This window comes from Desmodus rotundus, chromosome 11 (assembly GCF_022682495.2).
Source record: "Desmodus rotundus isolate HL8 chromosome 11, HLdesRot8A.1, whole genome shotgun sequence".
Classification (NCBI taxonomy): domain Eukaryota; kingdom Metazoa; phylum Chordata; class Mammalia; order Chiroptera; family Phyllostomidae; genus Desmodus; species Desmodus rotundus.
This window is the reverse complement of record NC_071397.1, coordinates 65,499,040-65,521,769: the sequence shown is the minus strand read 5'-3', so window position 1 is coordinate 65,521,769 and position 22,730 is coordinate 65,499,040. Positions and strand designations below refer to the sequence as shown.

Sequence of the window (22,730 nt, the reverse complement as noted above, 5' to 3'; positions counted from 1 at the left end):
TGTTCTCCTCCACCCACACTTTTATATACAGATACTATCATATTATACACACTGTTATACACCCATTACGTAACAATGAATACCAGAAATTATTCCAAATCAGTATATTAAATATTACCTCTTTCTATTTTATAGATACTTAGTCTGGTAGATTAAAGGTGATGACTAATTCTTTGTCACAAGAGGTGGAGTCTATTTCCCTCTCCTTATATGTGGGCTGGTCTTGTAACTTATTTTGTCAACCGAATGAGGTAGAAGTGATGCTGTGTAACTTCCAAAGCTAGCCTTTAAGAGATCTGCAGTTTTATGCCCTGGAAACACTTCCTCTTGGAAACTAGCCATCTTGCTGGAAGAAACCCAAGCCATGAGGAGAGGCCACATGGAGGTGAACTAATGCTAATACACTCTGTTCAACAATCCTAGCTGATTTTCTACCCGATGGCCAGCACCAATGGCCAGCCAGGGGCCGAACCATCACGGACAATACAGCCTGCTTGAGTCTCCACATCACTGCAAGCCCAGACCAGACATCATCACACGGAACAGAACATCCCAGCCAAGCCGAGTCACACACAGAATTTTGAGGAAAAAGTCAATAATTGTTATTGTTGTAAGCCACTATATTTTGGGGTGGTTTGGGAATTGTAATAAATAACTAAAAACCACATAGTACTCCATCATATAGATATACCCGAATTTATTTAACCCATCCTCCACTGATGGACATTCAAGTTGTTTCTACTCTTGCTGCTCTTTTGCTATTACGAACAGTGAATGCTGCAATTAGTAATAATGTATATACATCATTTTTCCTGTGTGAGTATATCTGGGATGAGTCCCCCAAAGTAGAATTGCTGGGTACAAGAGAAAATGCAGTTTTGATAATATTATAAAATTGGTATAATTTTATAACAATTTCACCAACAGTAAGAGATTTCACCAACTTAGACTTCTACCAACAATATATATGACTAGCTTTGTGTAATCACATTTTTGATTTTTTGCTAATCTAATAGGTAGAAAATAATGATTTTAATTTTGAGTTCTATTCTTATAAATGAAGTTGAGCATAGTTTAATATATTTGAGAGACATTTGCATTTTCTCTTCAGCCAGCAGTCCATGTCCATTGCTCAGACTCCATTGGAATGTTGGTTTTTAAAAATTAATTTATAAAAGCTCTTCAGGGAATTTCATTCTTTACTTATGTTATAAATATTTGTCCCAGCTTGTTATTTTTCTTTTGATTTTGCCTAGAGTAACTCTTGCCATGTATAACGTTTTGTTTTTGTGCGGTCAAATTATTTAGAGTGGCGTCTTCCCATTCTGATAGTTAAAAATTCTGCCCTCGGCCCTTCTAGCACTTCTCTTCCATATTTTGAGTTTGTTTTCAGCATTTAAATCTTTTCTAAGATATAGATACACTCCCCCACCCCACAGGGCCTTTGTTGTATTTCATAAGGTATTTACAGGTCTTGCTCCTAGCTCTCCTGCCCCTCAAGGGCAGGAAACCTGTCTCTTGAATGGCATATCCTGAAAACCTAGCACAAGCTCACATATAAAAGACTCTCAATAAGTATTGATAATCTTTAAAAAAAAAACTTTAGTCCTGCACTGAGTTCCATAGATAAAATGCTTTCTGATGTCACCTGGGAGGAACTTGTTGAGAAAAAACAAGGAGGCTACATTTTGTTTTTAATTTTTAATTTTTTTATCTATTTAGTGTTTATTTTTTGGAAGCTACATTTTGAGCAAGTATGTTGGAAACATTAGAACTTCAGGCTCAGCGATATAGGAATAATTTTAAGTCTCTTTTCTCCAGCTGTATTTACCATATACCAAGTGTGACTGCTCTTTCTTCTGATGGTAATTAATTAACTTAATACCTCAGAAAAGTCTTACTTATCACTCTGAACACACAGACCTCTAGGAGAGGTCTGGAATGTGGGTGGATGGGTTGGCACTTAAACCTAATCTAATGTCTATCACGGTAATTAATTTTAATTGCTTTTCACACTGGCTACATGATATCCCAACTTCTTGGTAGCGGTATAACTTTGTAAAGAAACTGATAAAGAAAAGAGAAAAACCAACCTTGATAAGACCTCGTCAAAAGCAGATGTGAAATACGTTTTAAACATTCTATAACCAAACATACGCTACTCAAAACAAAGAAAACGTGTTGCTTTCATTGATGTTTTTAGTGTGGCCCCTGTCCTCCCAAGGAATGTCACTGCCCTAAATTCTTCCTCGGTGGACTATTCCTGCTCCTACAAACCACCTGCAGGTTTGTCTAATGATTTGCCACCTGATTACCCCTCTAATATTCCAAGTGACTAATATTTTTAATGGTTCTCTAGAATTTCTCTGATATGGAAATACATATATGAAACATGTGTGCACTGAAAAAGAGTCCTTCTTCCCCTTCTTTCCATTGCTGTGTGCTTTAGTCAGACGAGGAAACATTCTTGGAATGAAGGTGCATCAGGAAACACGAGAAATCATCGCCACTGTCGGGAGGAGCCAGGGCTGAGGGGACGCAGAAGACTGCACGAAGCAGGTAATCTTCTTTCCGAGTATAGCTGCTTCCCCTGAGAAAAACTAAGTAATAAAATAACAATTAATACTTTTCATTGTTCTTACATAAACAAGGCATTTCTCTTCCATGCCTAAAATATATTTATACACTGCTTTTCCCTTGATGTTTCTCCAAGACTACAAAAAACCATTCTCCTGAGAGGTTTGCTTAGTGTGTGTCACTAACTTAATTTTTGTGCTGCTTTTTATGCTAGATGTACACTTTCCATAGTAATTGAACATATAAGATATGATTTTACCAGGACTTAATGATATTTCTTAACTTTGATATCTCCATAGCAGATTGTATTAATTAAGAAACTATGAAGCTATTTGAAATTATCTCTAGTAAAGATTGTTACAATATAACAGGTCCATTGGTACAGCTGCAGTCTTTCCCTTCTCCCTCCCATAGCCAACTATTTTTTAAAAAGGTCTTTCCATAAAGGTACAGTAAATTTCCAGTAGGGTAATGTCTTAGGAAGATAGACGGATAAAATCTGATATATCCATCTCAAATGACGTTATTGAATTAACAATGTCTCAGAACTTTTGGAATCTTGATAGTAATTTGTATGGCTAAAATATACCATTAAATAATGAAATATTCTATAATAAAAAATGGTACTTACCATGTGACCTTGATCATGTGTATTTATATACAAAATGCACATATTTATAATATATCAGGAGTTATAATATAACTCAAGAATATCTGAAGAATATTGCTTAGTAAAGAGTAAGGAAGACAGAGGAGTTGACGGAAAGTTTGATTTTGCTTCTACCCCCATCCCTTACCACTTCCCTTGTAATCCACAAGAAATTGTTTGTTCATGTCCTCAATTTGGAGTCTTCCTTCACTGGGGATATAGCATGTCCAACATGTATTGCAATTTTTTAAAGATGGTCAAAACTTCTTTGACAGTTCATCCACCAACAGGTGGTGTCCCTGTCCTTTTCTAAAATCTGGATGGGCTCTATGAATATTTTGATCAATAAATTCCAAGAAATTAAAATCCCAGCAAACACCCCACAAAGAAGAATAAGATCTCAGACATTAGGTCCCAGTCTAGCCATCCCAGCAACCTGTAGCTATTCGAGCAACCCCAGCTGTGGCCACAAACACTATGTACTAGAGGCAAGCTGTCCAAACTGTGCCTGCTCTCACCCCTGACCATAGAATCACAGGCATCACAGATATCATCATTTTCTTGATTTTGGTGATGGTTTCACAGGTGTGTACGTATGTATACTTACAAATTGGTCCCATTAAATATGTACAGTTTATTTTATAAATTACACATCAATAAAGCTGTTAAACTGTTTTAAAAAATAATTGTTTTATACCACTGAGTTTTAAAGTGGTCTGTAATCTCACAATAGATAACCAGAATATGTACCTTCTATGTTTATTTTTTCTGATATTTACTGTAACTGTTAAAATATAAATACATCAATTTTAGATATATCAAGTGCTGTTTTTTATAATATCCAATTTGTTTTCATTTAATGGCTATGTAATCAAGACTATAAGATAGTTAAACGCATTTGACATTTAAAAAAATCACATTATGGATTATTATTAGTAGTATTTATACTATTTTTAATTCTAGTGACTTTCCCATCAGGACAGATTCTAGGCCTGCAGTATATTCACTCTTATGTTCCTAGATCTCAGTTCATTCCCGGAATATATTACGTGTTCAACAAATATTTGCTAAAATAAAAAAGGAAGAATGGAATAGAACCTAAAGTAAAAATCTGTTTGTTTGTATTAATATCTTTATCTCGCACATCTTAATTAAAACACATTGCAAATGATTTCAGGGCACTAGTAGAATATTTGAGGTAGATATTCAATGTTGAGCCAAAAATGCAGGCACTATAGCAAGTGTAGAATAAAAAATAACTGCATTGTCTGAACACTTCCCAAACAACAGATGTTAGGCTAGATGCATCCATCCCTGCTAACTGGCACTCTTTTTAATCTCAACTTTACACGGGGGCACTGAGACTCAGATAGTAAAGTAATGTACCTATTATTATAAGAGGACCGCAGGTGGCAGACCCAGATCTCTTTGATTCCAGCCCCTAAGTACCTAATCACTACTTCACTCTTGTGCCTTCATTAGGAAATAGCATCCTGACAAGTCTACAAGACTAACATATGGAACAAAAAAGAAAGAAAAGTCAATATTATTTACTCTGTTCATTTTCTTTATTGTAGGTCAGATGTGCATAATGATTTTATTATAATTGTATGTTATAAAAATTAATTAGTAATTAAAACCAAATTAAAGATCCTTTCAGAAAAAATGTATTTTATTTTTATTTATTTTTCCTTTTTATTTTCACTATTTTTATTGTTGACATTACTGAAGATGTCCACATTTTCCTACCTTTTGCCCCCCACCTCCCAGTCCCCTCACACAAAGAATTTTTAGAGAAATGAATTTATGGCCACAAAATCTTCCTTTAATCAAGTCTAAAACCTCACTCAACCATTCAGAAAAATATAATAATACTTCACAAAGATTTCAAGTAGCAAATGAGGTTGGTAACAAAATCGAAAATCGAGGATAAATTTTGCTTTAAAAATGTAATATTAATAATAGAGCACAGATTTATGCCTGATTGCATAAGTATAGTTTACATTTGTATATGAATATTAAAACAATATTATAACATATGGAAGTATAAAATATTTATATATTTTATTTGTATGTAAAATGTTTTAATATTATTTTACTCTTGATTATTAATTTAATATATATTTAAATATATGAAATATTACTTATAAGTATACTTTTGACAACAAAATTCGACTTGAGAACAGTAGGAAGTTAGGAGGAAGCATGCTTTATCAAAAACTAATTTGAATGAGTCTTTTTCATCTAACCCCCCCAAAAAGCAAAATTCTTCATTCTCTCAATAAATATGTTTATTGTGTGTTTTAAGTCTAAAGAAGTTATGGCAAAAATGCTTCACAAAAAATTCTGTATGTGGCATCACAATGACCGTTTTACTGATTTTTCTATTAAGTTCTTATTTATCTACGAAGTATTAAATAAAAAAAAAAGATGCTGGAAATGTAAGTTTTCTTAGGAGATATAATAACTTCCATTGTACTTTGAAAAAGAAATTGTAGAATTTGTATTTATTTTTGTTTTAAATAAATTTTTATTGGAGTTTTGATAAATTTTACTTCTAGACCACATGAAATTTTAAATTTAGAAGCTATATACTAACAAGATTTTAAAAATAACATTAAAATTGTTATTTAAAAAATTCCAAAATTCTTAGCAATAACTTATGCTTTCAATATATCGGGCAGCATAAGAGAAAAGGAGAATCTACACCATGCAATCTACTGAGCCACACCAGCCAGGGCTGTAATTAATATTTTTATTATGACTGGACCAAGTCCATAAGCTCCTCTTTCTTTATTTCATTGTATGTCCTGAAATCTATTCAAATGTTGTCTATTTTAGATTATCTATTGCCTCAGCCAATGCTTGCCAATATTTCAAAAAGACTAAAATAAGTAGCTCTAGTTGGTTGTTTGATTAGAAAAGAATATATTCTATGGCCACTTAAAGTCAACTTCCTAAAAACTTTTTTATAAAAACTGTCAATTAATCCTGCCATGAAATCCTCTGGGATCTACAGTGAGTATAATTTTTCTTCTAAAAGTGCCAGTTTCACTGACCCATTCTCCATGATAGTTTTACTATTTTACTAAGGAAATTAGTGTTGCCTGCTGACCAACACCACCTTCTATTTAGTGTACGGTTTCATCAAGTGCCAACATGCTTGTCTGCATGGCTGACTAGCCATGGTGATTACTGGAACTCATCCTCATAAATTTCCAGGCATTTTTATTACATTGAGTGGGGTGTTATGTAGATACATTTTGATGATATTTAAATATAATTATAGAGGATTAATTAGAGGGTAAGAAAAAATTGCAATGCATTCCATTTCTTTGAAATTGTGTAAACAGAAGCCCTCCTGGCATGACACCCCAACTAATATTTAGGAATGTGCCAGCACTTAAATATGTAAATCCATTTCATTTGAGTAAAGCAAATACATACTGAGCTTCATTCATCTTTGAACACATTCCTAAGTAGTATCTTCATAAAATTTAAACTGATTTCATTTATTGAATTCTAGAATTTTAAAAGACAAGCTACCATGAGTTAATTTGAGCCTCCTATTGTTTGCATCAAATATATCTATAAATGTATAATGGTACTAAACAAACAAATTCCATCATTGGTCACCTTTGGTGGACATAGGGAACCAACTCATTATTCTGGAAATCAGTCAATAAAGGGAAAGAATCAAACATCTATTCTGCCTTTCCATTCTGACATGTAGTTCAGGCCAACCAAATGTTTGATGAAAGAAAGTTTCTCCTTACACAAGTAACTGAACAAACACATGAAAAAAGAATGACAACTACCTAATACTATTTGGCAACCCTAAATTAATTAATGAATTTAAGTAAAGATCAATGACTTCAAACATCACAAAAAGAGAAACAACCAGACATTATGTACTTCCTGACAGAATTATACAATTACCTATATTCTCTTGAGCCTGAAATCAGATTAAGCCTTGAGATCTATTGATCAATTTACAGAAAATACAAGAAATACAGAAAACACAGAGGAATATATTGAATGACAGCATGAGGTGCAACTGGCAAAATTCATACTGTGGAAAATATATTACAACTCAGTTTCTTGCACAAATAAATTGCAAGGAAAAATAAAGAGATGGATAAATTTGGACATAACATCACATAGTATTTTTAGACAATATTCTTACTATCTGTGTTCCAAAGTTCTTTTTCTCTCAATTCATTAATCAAGAATTGATATAGAGTTATAATCTATCTTTCTAATTTTTACGCTATTGCTTCCCTTTTCTTGTGTGACAATAACAGCAACAAAATTCTCAAGCTAGAAAGCAGTCTCTTTTCCCATTGAGGGAAGAAAAAAACCAAACATGTAAAATTCTTCACATCCTTAGATATGGACAATTTTTCCATTCTTACCTGGGATTCCTGCAATAGTTTGCTAGGACAGTCATGATAAAATACTGCAGACTGGGAGCCTAAACAACAGAATTTTCTCTCAGTTCTGGGGCTAGGAATCCAAAATCAAGGTACTGACAGGTTTGGTGTCTTCCTCTTTTTGTGTGTGTGTGTGTGTCTTCTGAGGCCTCTTTCCTACAGCTTGCAGGTGGCCACCTTCACCTTCTTGTTGTGTCCTAACATGGTCTTTTCTCCGTGTATGTGTGCCCCTGGTGTCTCTCAGTGTGTCCATTTTTTTTCTTCTTATAAGGACACCAGTCAGATTGGATTAGTGCCTACCCTAACAGCCTCATTTTAACTTAATCACCCCTTAAAAGGCCCAATTTCCCAAAGCAGTCACATTCTAAGGTACCGGCGGTTAGGGCTTCAGCACAAACTTTTGGAGGTGGGGGCACAACTTTCAGCCCTAACAAGTCCATTCAGAATCTCACTGCCATATATTTAAAAGGTTTGACATTTTAAAGTCAGCATTGGCTCAAAATCTAAACCCTTGAAACTCATGGATTGATTATGGAAGCTTTGCTTTGCAAACAGTCTGCATCCCAACAGTCCTACTTACTCCTTGACTAATTCTCTCATTCTCAACCTGTGCTCTCCAATATGGTGGCCATATCTAACCAATGAGCATTTAAATGTGGCTGGTCCAAACTGAGATATAAGTATAAAATACACTGAATTTCAAAAACTTGGTGAATCTCTCAATAACTTTCATATTGATCCACACACTTAAATATTTTGGATACATAATTATTTGTTCCTTTTTTAAAAAAATGTGCTTATTTAAAAATGTTTTAAAATTGTGGCTTGTATTATATTTCCATTGGATGGTGCATTCTAACTTTCAAAGTCCGACTTTGAGGACTTCAAGACTTCCAATTTATAACTCCTTGAGAATCCCTTCCCCAGAAGCCCTTCCTTATTCTCATGCCCTTACTAATTGCTAAGGTACAGAATTCTAACACTGTATCATCCTTCAAGTGTCTGGAAGGAACACTTGCCCACTTGCTAGGAAGACAATCTTTGAAATTTGTTGTGTTTACTGAAATCCTAAGTGACAAGGAGTCCTGTTACCTTTTACCTTTCTCCAGAGTCGTAGTAACAGCAACTAAGTCTTTTTTTTTCATTTGCTAGCACTAAAAAGGCTTATGCTTTATCTAACATGGACTGTGGTTATGAGGATTTCCAGAATTTTGCAATAATTATTTTATATGCTTGCAGCTGAAAACCTAATGAAGGTAGATATTGTTTTTGTCTTAAAGTTCACGTTGGTAACTGTAGACAGTATTACAGGATGAATAATTTAATTTTTTCAGGAACATAAATACGATTAACATTCACCCCTTTAAAAAATATTTTCCATTTTTTAAAATAGCATTGCTGGGTGTAATTTAAAGGAGTGCTCAAACTTCAACCCCCAAGCAGGGACTGGAACACTTAAAAATTGAAAGCCTTTTAAAAATTCCTGTGCTACACCCTGCTTTAAGCAGTTTCATATAGCTGGGAAGTAGAGAAGGAAAAAGTGCTCAATTTGCAGAATGAATTATAGAAGATAAGAGCTAACAGTCCTGTTACTTAACATTTTTAAAATTTTCAAAGCTAACTCGGGCTATCTACATTTAACTACATCCTGCTCCCAGTTGGAGCTCCCTAAAATATATGCATGCAGAAACACCCTTCTTGCAAATCCCTAACCTTAACTGAAATTTTTTATTGAGTTTATAGTCATTAGGAAAAAATGTAAAATTGCAGTTTCTCAAATATATTAAGTTCTATTGTTAAAAACTGTGATTTGTGAGCCTAACTCACCTCCAATGAGTATCTTATATCCGAAATATGTCCTTAACTGAGTTATACTTACCATCAACATTTAAGATTTAAATTTTTTCTCTAAAACTTGTATTTTAAAATTAAATTTGTAAAAAATCCTATTTTAGCAAGCTTTATTATATCAACTGGTAAAACTTTATTTTACAAGCAATAGGAATCGGATCAAATGATTATTATAATCCAGAGGAAGTATTTTATAACCATAGCAAATGCCATTATACATACTGCCAATACAGATTTAATAGACAATACTGAACTGTACAAGAGTTATTTATTTTTCCTTAATCTCAAAGCTATTTTTAGTAATACAAAAAGCCATATTAACATTTTTCCATTAGAAAACAATGTGATGTACAAAACTTTGGATGAAAAGATATATGTCAAATCTCATTTAATCACTCGGTGGAAAACCCACCACTCCATCAATACCACCCAAAGTGTTTTAAGCAATGATTAAAATCAAAATAATGCATCTTAATAAATTCCAGCTGTTAAAAGAACAAACCTAGCAATATTGTTGGCAACACAGTATTTTTGAGTACTCAAGAGTTACGTTTTAAATCCATTTTTTTCTGAATCCTATCACATACCAGGCACTGTACTTCGCCAAGCAGGTATTTGAGAAAAAGTAATCCTTTGGTTACCAGATTTGACTCTGAACTTTCAAACATCCTCCAAGATGAAGAAACTACAACTGAAAGTACACACTCTTCCAAACATTGTGATTTTATTAATGAGGAGGGTGTTTGATAAGGAGGGGTCATGAACTATTGTTTGATCCATTATTCCAATTAAAAGCACACTTCAAAAGCTAATTTGTTATGAGTTTAAGATTTGGCATTCAGGTGGTACCAATGTGGTTCACTGACTCACTGTGAACCCTACAGGGCACATCGCTCAAAAACAGTAAAGCAGGTGTGCGTAAACAGGTGTTCTTTGTATTTAAGTAATGGCATTTGATACACACCTTTATCTTAAAATTCAACTGAGTTTAGGGTAAAGAAAAGAAATCCAGTTATGGGAGGGATGGTAAAGAACAAAGGAGGTAAACTAGTAAGGATTATTACTATATAAGGAAACATTATTATCTATCTTTTCCTTTGAGTAACAAGATGCTAATGCACTACTTTCATTTTTTAAAAAACTGCTTGCAATTACTGAGTTGAGGCAAGTACTAAAGGCCCATAAACTGACAATGTCATCCATTCATCACCATTACTTCCTTACATAAGCCTGTTTTCCTAAGGTGTAACACATGATCTAAGCAATAATTTGGAAATTAGCCAAGCATTAAGTAATTACAATGGCAGGTTTAAGACAGCATCTGTTTTTGAAACACATTTGGCCACTTTTCATGACCCATCTGCAGTTTGAATTAAATAAACTCAGGCATTATTAATCTAAGTTTCTAGATCTGCATGACAAAAAAGTTTTATGAAATTTTCACAGACATTTAAATTGTCTTTGGGTCTCATTGCTTTTGTATTAAATGACTTATTCGGACATGCTATGTAACTACAATAAAGGTAATTTTTCAATTTTTAAATGAAAACTAATGTTAATGCAGATAAAATGGTAACAGATTTGACATGGAATGTTTTAAGATCTTCCTGTATGTAATCTGACACTGCTGATTATTAATTTGTTTGAAAACTTCAGATTAAAAACCACAAGATAATTTACTGTTTGATGGCATGCAAGATCTTCCTCAAAATTATCCTAAGACCTAGAAGTCTCAGTATTTTATCAAAACATAAAGAAACACAACAAATTTGTACATTTTATTCACATTTATTTTTCGCTTTTAGTGTGCTCACAGAAAATTAGAACACCTTAAGCAGGAGTTTAATAGCAATTTTTGTAAGCAAAGTTACGTTCCATCTCTAAGTCAAATTGGTCAAAGCTTCTCCAGTATTTACAAAACATGATAGACAAGATGCTACACAAAACCATTGCATCTGAAGAATTTTTCCGTTATTCTCAAAGACAACTGGAAAAGAAAGCATTGTCTGCTGTAATCAAAAACATACCACAGTATAAACAGTAACCATTCCACTTATCACAGCTTGGTTGAGTTTAAAATTTGTGTTTAAAAGGTCCAAGATGACTGCAGTTTTACAAAAATGGGCAGGGTGGAAAGTTGCAAACTTCATGTGCTTCTGGATATCAAGATTTGTTTTTATACAATAGTCACAGTTAAAAACACCCTGCTGGTAATACATAATTACACTTTATTAAGGTCATAAACCAGCAATAAACAATAAGCCTATACAACTTGTAGTTCTACTTAATCACTGACTGGTACAGCTAACATGAGATAAGTGAAAAGTTCCTATGGTTTAAATGAACTCCTAAGACTATGATCTTTTTAAAAATCTGGGTATTGGTGTTTTTTTTCTCTTTCCTTCTTAGTCAAGACTTGTAGTGTTGTAAACCTGCCTCACAAAATACATCCTAATAACTTTTCTTAAAAAAAAAAAAAAAAAAAAAGACTAAGCCTTTACACCGTTATTTGTAGTGGCACGTTATCTTGGCAACGCTATGTACCACTTAAATTTCCCCATCGCGGCCCCTATCACTTCATCGGATATCCCTTTTTTTTGACCCACCCATCTCCTTCATATATATATGGGCATGTCCATAGATTGACAAAGAAAGTTTACATTTTTGAATAAAGATGCAAAGTATGCAAAAAACATTAATACTGATGCAAAAAACAAAAATAAGAGAAACAAGGCAGAGGAAGTTGTTTAAGCTCTCCTCGACCTGTTGGAATGGTGGTAACAGAATGCTCTGAGATGGGATCTGTGGGGAGGGGGAAACAAAATTTGCTGCTTAAAAAAAAAAAAAAAGGAAAATAAAAAGAGACATCTTTAAAATCAATCCCTGGTTGTAGACAAGTTCTCCAAAACCAGTACCTGGCACCACTCCAACAAACAAACGGGGGGAGAAAAGTTCTTCGATTATCTCAAAATATCTTGCCCTTTTACTCTGCCGCCTCCGCTGGGGGGGCTTCCGGACTGCACTCGGGCTGGGCCTCCTGTGAGGGGGCTGCGCAGGCTGACGAGGCTGAGACCGCTGCGGCCTCCTCCGCGGGGGCTGCCTCCTGCTCGGGGGTCGCGCCGGGCCCGGCGGCAGAGGGCGCCTCGCAGGCGGCAGCGCTGGCGCCGGCCTCCTCGGCCTTCTCCTCGGCCTTGATGGGCTCCTCCGCGGCCTTGGCCTCCTCGCTGGCCGACGGCTTCTCGGGCGCGACGGCGGCCTCCTCCGGCTTGGCCTCCTGCGGGTCGCCGCCAGCCGCCCCCTCCTCGCCCGCCGCGGCCGCGTCGCCGGGCGCCCCCGCCGGCTCCCCGGGGGCCGTGCCCGCCTCGGCGGCGGCCGCAGCGGCGCCCCCAGTGGCCTCGTCCTTGCCGCCTTCAGCGGAGCCACCAGCTGCGCCCTCGGCCTCACCGCCCTCTCCCACCTCCTTTTTGTTCTTCTTGAAGGAGAAGCCGCTCAACTTGAAAGATTTCTTGAAGGAAAAGCGCTTCTTTTTTTTTTTCGGGGTCTCGTTGCTGGGCGAGGGCGTGGCCCCATCCTCGGCCTTGGGCGAAGACGTCGAGGAGGCAGCCGACGCGGCTTCCCCCTCTGCGGCCGAGGGCGAGCCCGGCTCGGCGGCCTCTCCCTCCGAGGCAGCCTCTTTCTCCGCGGGGCTGGCCCCGGCCTCGGGGGCGGCTGCCGGCTCCTCTTTCTCGGCGGTGGAGGGCGAGGCCCCCCCGCTCCCGGCCGCCGCGGGCTCCTCCTTGTCGGCGGCGGGGGCGCTGCCGTTGGCCTGCAGCTCCTCCTTGGCCCCGGGCTCGGCGGCCGCGGGAGACGCGTCGCCGTTTACCTTCACGTGGCCATTTTCCTGCGGGGCAGAAAAAGCGGGAGCGTCACTGAAGCGGCCGGGGCGCCGCCATGCCCGCCCCATCCAAGGCCTGGGAAGAACCAGCTTCCCCCCGGGGCCCCTCCGGCTTTGGAGCCGCATCCCCCTTTTGTGAGGAGGCGGGGTTGGATGCTCAGACCAGAACTGTAGGAATTAATGGGTGCAGTGCCATTTCGGGCGCTCTAAAGGCACAGAAGTAACGTCAACTACCCGACAAATGCCCTACGGGTTTAAAAGGGCCGAGTCCAAAACGTGAAAGCAAAGGGTAACCCATTCCAGCCCTGGCCTCAAGGGCTTTGGTGGAAAGGAGCCAAATAATACATGATACACCAAACACCCTTTGGAAGAAGGGAGAGGCAGAGGCAGTGGTCTAGATTACACATCTCCCTTCTCCCTAAACTCCAAAGGGCTGTGGAAGATACCCAAGAACTCCCAGGGGGAATCAGCGCTCCAGCCAGAAACTACCCTTGGCTGCGCGCGCGAAGGTCCTACGCCAACTAGGGCCTGGGGTCGGCAGGGGGCGCTGCGCCTCCACCGTGCGGAGCTGGGTGCCCAGCGGCAAGCCCGGAGGGGCGGGGCCGGCGGGCCACCCTGCCCTGCCCAGCCTAGCCCTGCCCGCGGGCCGAGGCGCCCCCGAGCCCGGAACGCGCAGCCGAAGAGTCCTTAGACAAAGCTCAGGTGGCTTCCCGGCATCCTGGTCAGAATTTCTAAGATATTTCCCCTACTTCCACGCCCACCTTCGCCCGTGATTCTGCGAAGCCCGGGCACGGCTCATTTTGCATTTTTAACGGGTTCAAAGCCTCTTGGCAGAGCTTGTCTTCCCCCAATAGGTTAGAGCAGGAAAAGCAACAAGGCCTCTCTCTGCTCTAGGAAAAGAGGCGTGGTGGGTACGCAGTGTTTGCGAAGCAGCCACCCATGGCCGACCTCTTGCGCCCACCGAACCGTAGCCATCCGCCTGGGTCTGGACAGCGCCGGGACGGCACCCGCCGTGGTCTAGGAGCCACGCACACTAACGAACAATAAAAACCGAAACACCTTTTCTTGACCGAATTGCCTTTTCTTGACTACCTGGACAGTTTCTTCAAGGACCCACAGTCTTCCCATCCTAGGGACACCATTTAAAAATCAAATGGGTATGTAATTCCACAGACAGCAATGAATAAAGATTCATAACAGTGGGAAAGCCCAATGGAAAGATACCTAAACCCTCTGTCTAGCTCCAGCCAGCCGCCTTTCCAAGAACCCGGGGCACGCTGCCTCGGCATACAATAAGACAGCATTTCCCTCCTCGCCTTTCTCCACCGCCATCCTATAGCGCGCCCCCCACCCCCACTTTCCCTACCCATACACACAATCACACCAGAAATCTTGAAGGCGACTCAGTCTCGACGACAAACGCGAGAGCCACCCAAACACCTTTGTGCCCACCAAAACACAAATGCAACCTGGCTGGGGGCGGCAGGGATGGGGGTGGGGGGTATCATCTAGCTAGTCACGTTCTGCCAAGCTCCAAACACGCCATTTTAGACGATTTATCACTTCTTCCCTCCCGATTACACAAGGATTCTCCGGGAACCACTTCTTTGGGGCGGTGGGGGGTGGGGGGGGAAGAGACCTCTCCTATGAGAAATTGACAATTTAAGCTATCGCTTTCCATTCAACTTTAAGACTGGAATCCAGCCACGCTCCACTCCGCCGATGCGCCTTGGGAGCGACCAGGAGGAAGGGGGAAGCGTCGGACTAGAGAAAGGCACCAAAGAAATAACCAGTATCACAGGTAGAATTTACCTGCCCATTCGCTTTGGAAGGCGACGAGGCCACAGCTGCCTCCCCGGGCCTCTCCGCGGTGGCTTCTCCCTTCGCAGCGGTCTTGGAGAACTGGGCACCCATGCTGGCTTCTTCAACAAAGAAACTCAACAGATCCAAGGGGGGAACAAAGAGCCTCGGGTTGGTGTAACGACGGGGTGAGCAGCAGTAGCGGCGGCAGCAGCGGCGGCAGCGGCAGCAGCACACACACCCGAGGGAGGGGGGAGTGGGGGTGGTGAAGAGGACAGAACAGAACCGATTAAATACACTCCGGATAAAAAAATTTTAGTCGAAGAGATCAAAAAGCAGCAGCGCAGGAGGGAGGGGAAAGGGTGGAAAAGTCGAGCACAAAAAAAGGAGCCCAAGTGTAGTTTTTTAAAAAAATAAGTAATAAAAAAATCCCAGATTTGTAGCCGCACTGTAGACAAGAGGAAAATGGAGAAATCTCCCTGGTTGCTAATAAGATGCGGGGTCCAACGCCCAAGTGCACAGATGAATGGGCTCGCGGGCGCTGACGCGGCCCCCGCGCGCGCCGGCCAATCCGCGCGCCGCACACAAAGCAGGGGGCGGGGCCTGCTCGCCAGGCGAACAATGGAGCCGCGCTTTGCAAGCGGTTTGAAAATCAGCCTCAGACTGAGAATTAATGTCCTCCAAATAAATAAATCAGTTAAAAATACATGGTTCTCGCCTACCTCTGCTAAAAATAATAATACATCACTTGATTGGCTTGCTTTGTTTGTAATTAATTAACGCAGGAGGGGTGTACTTGTGGATGGGGGCGGAGAAAGCGTTAACTTGACTCGCTTGGACTCTTGTCGGTCTGTATCCGTGTCTGTCTCCGTCCACTTGCTTCCCTCCCCCACCTCCCCCCGTGTGTTTATGTGTACGTGTGTTTGTGCGCGATAAAGACAATGGTTGGGATTTGGGTGCAGCATGTTTTCTTTCTCCGTGGTTTATATTGGTTTCACAGACACTGCACAGGGTTTGTTTTTTTAACGGTTGCAAATGTTAAATCGCCCCAAATTGAAAGGTATTTAAACCACGAAGATTGAATTTCGTCAAACTAGATCGCGAGTTAGAATTAGGTCTGTAGGCCAGATGTGGAAAATGCAAAAGCGGCAAGCAGCCGAAGCCACACTCCCTTCCCTATCCCACATTGGCACGAAATAAAATATTTCGAGATTGGCCTGCGGCATTCATCAAATACTTCTCTTGACATTCCCAATTAGTGATTCCCATCCCCCTTTCCCTCCCCACACACAGACAGACAGACAGACACACAGAATATAAAGTGAGGGCTATTTACAAAAGATCTAAACGGTTCACATTTTGTTACTGTATAAAGTGACGATTAATTTTCCTCTATGGTGAAAAGAGACACAGTTTCGAGGGTACGAATCCATATTTACAGTCGGGATGCAATTCCCGTCGATATGAGTGTTTTTCAGCCTACTGCCAGGATCTGATGGACTCTATTTCTGAACGTGTGTGAATGTACACGCAAGTGGGTGTACTCCCGGAAAGGAGGGAGGCAAGAGCGATAAAATTCTAACAACCGGATTGAAGATTACAGTTCTAAGGAGAAACTGTATGTTGAGAGCTAGCGAGAAGACCCCTGAACGCTCCAAGTGTAACTTGGGTTAGGGTTGCTTCTATAAAGGGACACAGGATACTTCCATCTGTACCTCTTGCCATCGAAGTACCTGCCAGGCGCTAGTTGTGTGTGAAAGACAAGGCACTGATTTAAAGAATGGCGCGGGGGTAGGGCAAAAATCAAGGCTATTGCCAACTAAGTATTGTATTCTCCAAGTAAGTATTCTCCTACCAACTACATCTTTGCTTCCAAAGTTTTCACTCGTGTCCAAATCAAGACCACCTTTTCTCGTTTAATTGTAGTGATCCTGAAATGGAAAATCTTTCGCTTATGGAGGTGAGAAGCAGTCGAAGGAATGGTTCATTTCTCCAGGTACTTGCCGGCTCTGAGTTCTGTTTTATTTTCTGCTTATTATAGGGAAATGGGTCACGCTCTGTGAAAAAGATGGTTGGTTCGAGCCAATAACTCTTTGTTCAAGTATTGCTTTGAAAACCAGCAAACTGCATATTAACATGAAGCTTCCTCTTCTCGCTGTACACGTTCTTCAGATGCATCATTCAATTACGAAGTCAAATTCCCCAGAGCTGATGGGAAGACGCGTCCGTAGAAGTGTATCTTGCCAAAAGTGTTATCACCCTTAAAGGAGCCCGCTGGCCTGGCCGAAGACCCCAGCCGCCTTGATGGACGCGAATCCCCTGTACTAGAGGAGTTACAACTTGAAAAGGAAACTGAGATGATCCATAACCACCATCCAGGCGATTCTCAAAAGCTCATTTAAGGCTGTTGGTTTCCCCCCACCCACAACGTGAATCTTGCCCCTTCTTCTGCAATCCCCCACCCCGTTTAACTTGGGTTGATTGCTAGCTCGCTTTCAGATTTTCCCGAAGACGCGTCCTTAGCACTGCATTTGGGGGCCACTTGTATTGCTCCTTTGTTACCAGGCTGCCGCGTAGCTTTCTCCCCCTTTTCTTTCTCGAACGCCTATTTGCCTGGTATCGGCTTGTCTCCTTGGCAACGGCCGGGGAGGATTCGGAGCCCCGGGCTGGGGGAGGGGAAAGGGGCGGGGCGAGCGGGGAGCCGGGAGGTGGCGGAGGGGAAAGTGGTTCTGACGGTGAGACGCGGGGACCGACCGCGTAGCAGACGGCCGCGTGAGGGGGCGGGGTCCAGGCGGCGCGCGGAGGGGACTCCAAGCTTTCGGGGCGCTCTGGAACCAATCAATTCTCACAGCAGCTCCGGGGCTAGAAAACAAATGTAAACCCATAGATTCAATCCCCACGAGCGGTCCTTAGTACACGGTAGAAAAGGTGATTTTCTTTCGCTACGAAAGCATATTTCTGGCGTAGGTTGCAAAGCTGAACTGTTCCAGTAACTGGAGAGGCTGCGGGGAGGCGCTGATCGCCGGGCCAACCTCTCCCCAGCCTCTTCCCGCCTAAGGAAAGAAAGCCAGGAATTGGCGAGAGGGGTGAAGGCAGAAGATGGGTGAGGAAGGAAGCGCCTGGGAAATGGGAAGGGGGCCTTCTACCCCGGAAGCTACATAATGACAGGGAAGGACAGCCAAGACTGGAACCAGTAGGAAGTTGTGCAATGTAAATATATAGTTTCTCAGGAGTTTGGTGTTCTCAGATCCAGGGCTAAAGGTTTCAAATAAAGTGCTCATTATATAAATATGATTATTGGTATAAATATTAAAGAACCAAGAGGTCACAGTGAAAATGTAGGACTGTAACCAACTCACCAGTAAGAAACAGGCAGTGAGTCTTTATCTGTAGTATTTCACCATGCACAGGGGTATTTAAGATGATGATAATCTTATGGTTTTTCTCCAGAAAAAAGAATTTATTTAGGATATCTCAAATTTATTTTTTCATTAAAATGTTAGCACTGGAAGGAATTTTTAGGGATTTTGCCACATATTCTTGGGGACCTACTGTGTGCCAGACATACTGATCTCATCTAAGCCTTGTTTTCACACCAGTGGACAAGACACATGCAGTTTCTGGCCTTATGGAGCTTACATTTTGTAAAGTTAGTGTGAACTGGATCATCCAGTTTCATCTCCTCATTTACCGCATAGGCTCACGGAAGTTGCCAGATTTTGTCAGATGATAGAGCCAGGAATACAACTCACCCCCTTGATGAATCCAAGTCCTATAGCCTTTTCCACTACTGCATGACACCGTCTAGCTTTTCATTCATGTCCTGTGCCATTACTTCACTGGATAGGTTGGTAGTTCATTCCTAAATTATTCAGCTCCAGCTAAGTAGCAGAAAGGGGGCTAGACATCAGGGGTCACCAGGGAAGAACATGGACATGGTGTTTCCTCTCATGCAGCTTCCACTTTGTGTTACTACCTTTTAAAACATATTAGAACGTGAAGAAAGAGAATAAAGATATTTACTATGTGCTTAAAAGGCAATTTTTTTTTAACGACGAGGACCATATTCCAGATTCCAGATTAAATGCTTTTTCATCTGAAAGCTTTCATTCAGGAATCAATCATAAACAAAATACAAAGTCCCAATGTGCTTTTGGTGCTGTGCTCCATTTTTCGTCTCAGATTTTGTATTACCTGAACTGTAATTCCACAAAAAGGGATTTGTTTGGAATATAGTGTGGAGCAAAACAGACGCAGCCACTCATTTATTCAACAGATATTTATTGAATTCCTATCATGTGCTAGGTATTGGAACACATCAGTGAACAAAAGAGACAAGAAATCTTTGTTGAGCTTACATTCTAGTGTGGGGAGAAAAACAAAAATTAATACATTTCAGTAAGCACATTGTATACAGCACTAGAGGTCTGTAAGTATTGCGAGGAGGGTGGGAAACCAGAGCAAAGTAAGGGAGAAGGAAGTGCAGGATTGAAATTCCCTGGAGGAGGTCAGGAAAGGCCTCATTTGGTTACTGAGATGAGAAAATAAACTTTCAACAACCTTGAAGAGGTGAGGGAGTTGATGATGGTGCTTTTAACCTAGAATGAAGGAGAGAAGTCAGAAACGAACAGGAAGATCACAAGGATATATGTAATTGTTAAGGTCATATGAGCTCTGAAGAAAAATATAGGGTGCTACAAATTAGTCTAATTTCATTAAGAGGGTTAAAGAAGGCCTTTTAAAGGAATGGCATTTAAGTGAAAACCTAATGGAAGAGCAGGCATTATAGTCAGGTAAAGAGATGGAGAGTGTGTTCAGATGGAGGAAATGGTGAAGCCCCTGAGTAGGTAATAGTTCAAATGGGTTTGGGAGGAAGGTCAAGAGATTAGTTTGGACATATTTTGAGGTGCCTATAAAACATCGTAGTGGAAAAGTGAAATGCTTGAAGGGATTAGCTAAAGAACGTATATGCATAACCTATAGGCACAGACAATAGTGTAGTGATGGTCGGAGGGAAGGGGGTTTGAGAGGCTGCCTGGAGGTGGGCTAAGTAAGGGAAAAAGGGGATATCTGTAATAGTGTCAACAATAAAAATAAAGTTAAAAAAGGAAAGGTGAAATGCTCAAACATCAGAGTCAGGAGCTCCAAGACTGGTTTTGAAATGTAAATATAGAGTTCTGATCATTCCATATGTAAATATTTTGTGAAGCCAAGTCATAAAATATGCAAAATACAAGAGGGTGCTGAATTACACCCTGAGTACTTTCTGCTTTAAGACACTGGGTAGTATTGGGCAATTATACCTCAATAAAGCTGAAAAAACAAACAATAAAATAGAGCAAGAATTGGAAAGTGAAATTCAACTAATGTTTTAGCCATTGTCCATTGAGGTTTATCTGATTTTAGAAATCTAAAAAAATCTCAAATGGTTTTAGTAGCAAAGTGTAATCTATTATTTTGTATGTAGTAGAAGCTTTATTATTTTTAAAATTAGCATAATGTACTGAAACTTAAAGTTAAATTAGACTTGCTTTAGTACTAACTATCCAATAGTACTGAGTTTTTTTTAAAAAAGACTCTTTCGTAGTTAGGACTCATCAGAGTCACTGATTATCTAATCTGAAGACTCAAGTATAACGCATCTAAATAGGAATGAAGTTTCTGGAATGTTAGATCCCCTCCAGACACCTAGATGATTACTACAATATCACTATAAGTACGAATATATGTTTAGTCACTGCTCTTCAGGCGTAATAATTAACAAGAGTTTTTATATTGGAAAAGATTACATTCTAGATTAGAGAAAGGTAAACAAAAAGCAGGAAGAAAACTAAAATTTTAAAGAAAAAAATTTTTCCAGAAATTCTGAACCAAAGCTTATCCACACTTGGATTTCTTAGATTGCGATATTTACTTTCCAGGGACAAATCGAAAACTTTCCATATCAGCTTTTGATATGAGAACTGAGTTGGAAGAGGAAGATAATTCCTCTTCCATCTTTGTCTCCAAAAATAATAAGCAAATAAATAAAAACAAGCAATCGAAGTTTACTATAAAGGAGGAGGTTCCTCATCTTACAAAGTTACCTGATTAATTGGCCAACCAGAAGCAAGAGAAAGAAACTTCACGTGGAAAAAAGCTGACTCTTAAGAGTGATAGCGTAGGAACCATGCAAAGGGTAATTTCCCCCCCCATTTTTATAACATTTTTATTTTCAATTACAATTGATATACATTATTATATTAGTTTTAGGTGTACATCCCAGTGACTAGACATTATGAAATTTACTAAGTGATCATTCCACTAAATCTCACAGCCATCTGATACCATATGTAGTTATTAGAATATTATCGACTATATTCCCTATGCTGTACTTTACATCCCTGTGACTATTCTGTAACTACCAGTTTGTACTTAATCCCTCCACCCTTTTTTACCCATCCCCTCAACTCCCCTCCCAACTGGTAACTGTCAAAATGTTCTCTGTGTCTATGAGTCTGTTTCTGTTCTGCTTGTTTGTTTATTTTGTTTTTTAGATTGAATTGCTAATAGATGTGTATTTATTGCCATTTTTTTGTTCAAGTTCTTGATCTTGATCTTTTTTTCTTCTTCTTAAAGAAGACCCTTTAACATTTCCTATAATGCTTGTTTGATGGTGATGAACTGCTTTAGCTTTTTCATGTCTGGGATACTGCTAGGTAGAGTAATATAGGTTATAGTTCCTTGCTTTTAATCACTTTGAATTTTTTTTTTGATCCTTACCTGAGATGGTGCTTATTGATTTTAGAGAGAGGGAAAGGGAGGGAGAGAGAGGAAAGAAACACTGATGTGAGAGAGAAACATTGATCAGTTACTTCATCAAACCCACAACCTAAGCATGTGCCCTGACCTGGAATCGAACTCTTGAACTTTTGGTATATTGAACGATTGTCCAACCAACAAAGCCTTACTAGCCAGGGCAACTTTGAATATTTTTTTGCCCATCCCTTCTGATATGAAAAGTTCTGTTGAGAAATCAGCTGACAGTCTTGTGGGAGCTTCCTTGTAGGTAACTGCTTTTCTCTTTTAAAAGTCTCCTTGTCTTTAACCTTTGATGTTTTGATTAAGATGTGTCTTGATGTGGGCCTCTTTGAGTTCATCTTATTTGCAACTTTCAGTGCTTCCTGGACTTGTATGTCTATTTCCTTCACCAAGTTAGGGACATTTTCTGTTATTATTTTTTCAAATAGGTTTTCAATTTCTTAATCTCTCTCTCTTCTTCTTCTGGCACCCACATGATACAGATATTGGTGTGCTTGAAGTTGTCCTAGAGGCTTCTTACACTATCCTCATTTTTTAATTCATTTTTCTTTTTGCTGTTCTGATTGGGTGTTTTTGCTTCCTTATGTTCTAAATTTGTTGATTTGATCTTGGCTTCATCTACTCTACTGTTGATTCCTGTAAATTATTCTTCATTTCAATTAGTGAATCCTTGATTTCTGACTTTTTTTTTTATGCTCTTGAGGTTCTAACTAAGTTCATTGAACATTCTTATAATCAATATTTT

The 22,730-nt window shown here is 39.8% G+C and overlaps 1 protein-coding gene across 1 annotated transcript; it reads right to left on the bottom strand.

Annotated features, from left to right (window-relative positions):
- Positions 1-11,979: 11,979 nt before the first annotated feature.
- On the bottom strand, positions 11,980-15,712 carry MARCKS (myristoylated alanine rich protein kinase C substrate). Its single transcript, XM_053914103.2, has 2 exons — positions 15,197-15,712; positions 11,980-13,390 (listed from the first exon to the last, which is right to left on the bottom strand). Exons 1-2 carry the CDS (start codon positions 15,296-15,298, stop codon positions 12,494-12,496), a joined length of 999 nt encoding a protein of 332 aa, XP_053770078.1. The 5' UTR covers positions 15,299-15,712; the 3' UTR covers positions 11,980-12,493.
- Positions 15,713-22,730: the final 7,018 nt, after the last annotated feature.

Excerpts from the sequence above, each read along its gene's own strand:
- MARCKS (XM_053914103.2), bottom strand. The coding sequence starts at position 15,298 with ATGGGTGCCCAGTTCTCCAAGACCGCTGCGAAGGGAGAAGCCACCGCG. Across the intron at positions 13,391-15,196 it reads CTTCCAAAGCGAATGGGCAG|GAAAATGGCCACGTGAAGGT; the intron begins GTAAATTCTACC and ends TCTGCCCCGCAG.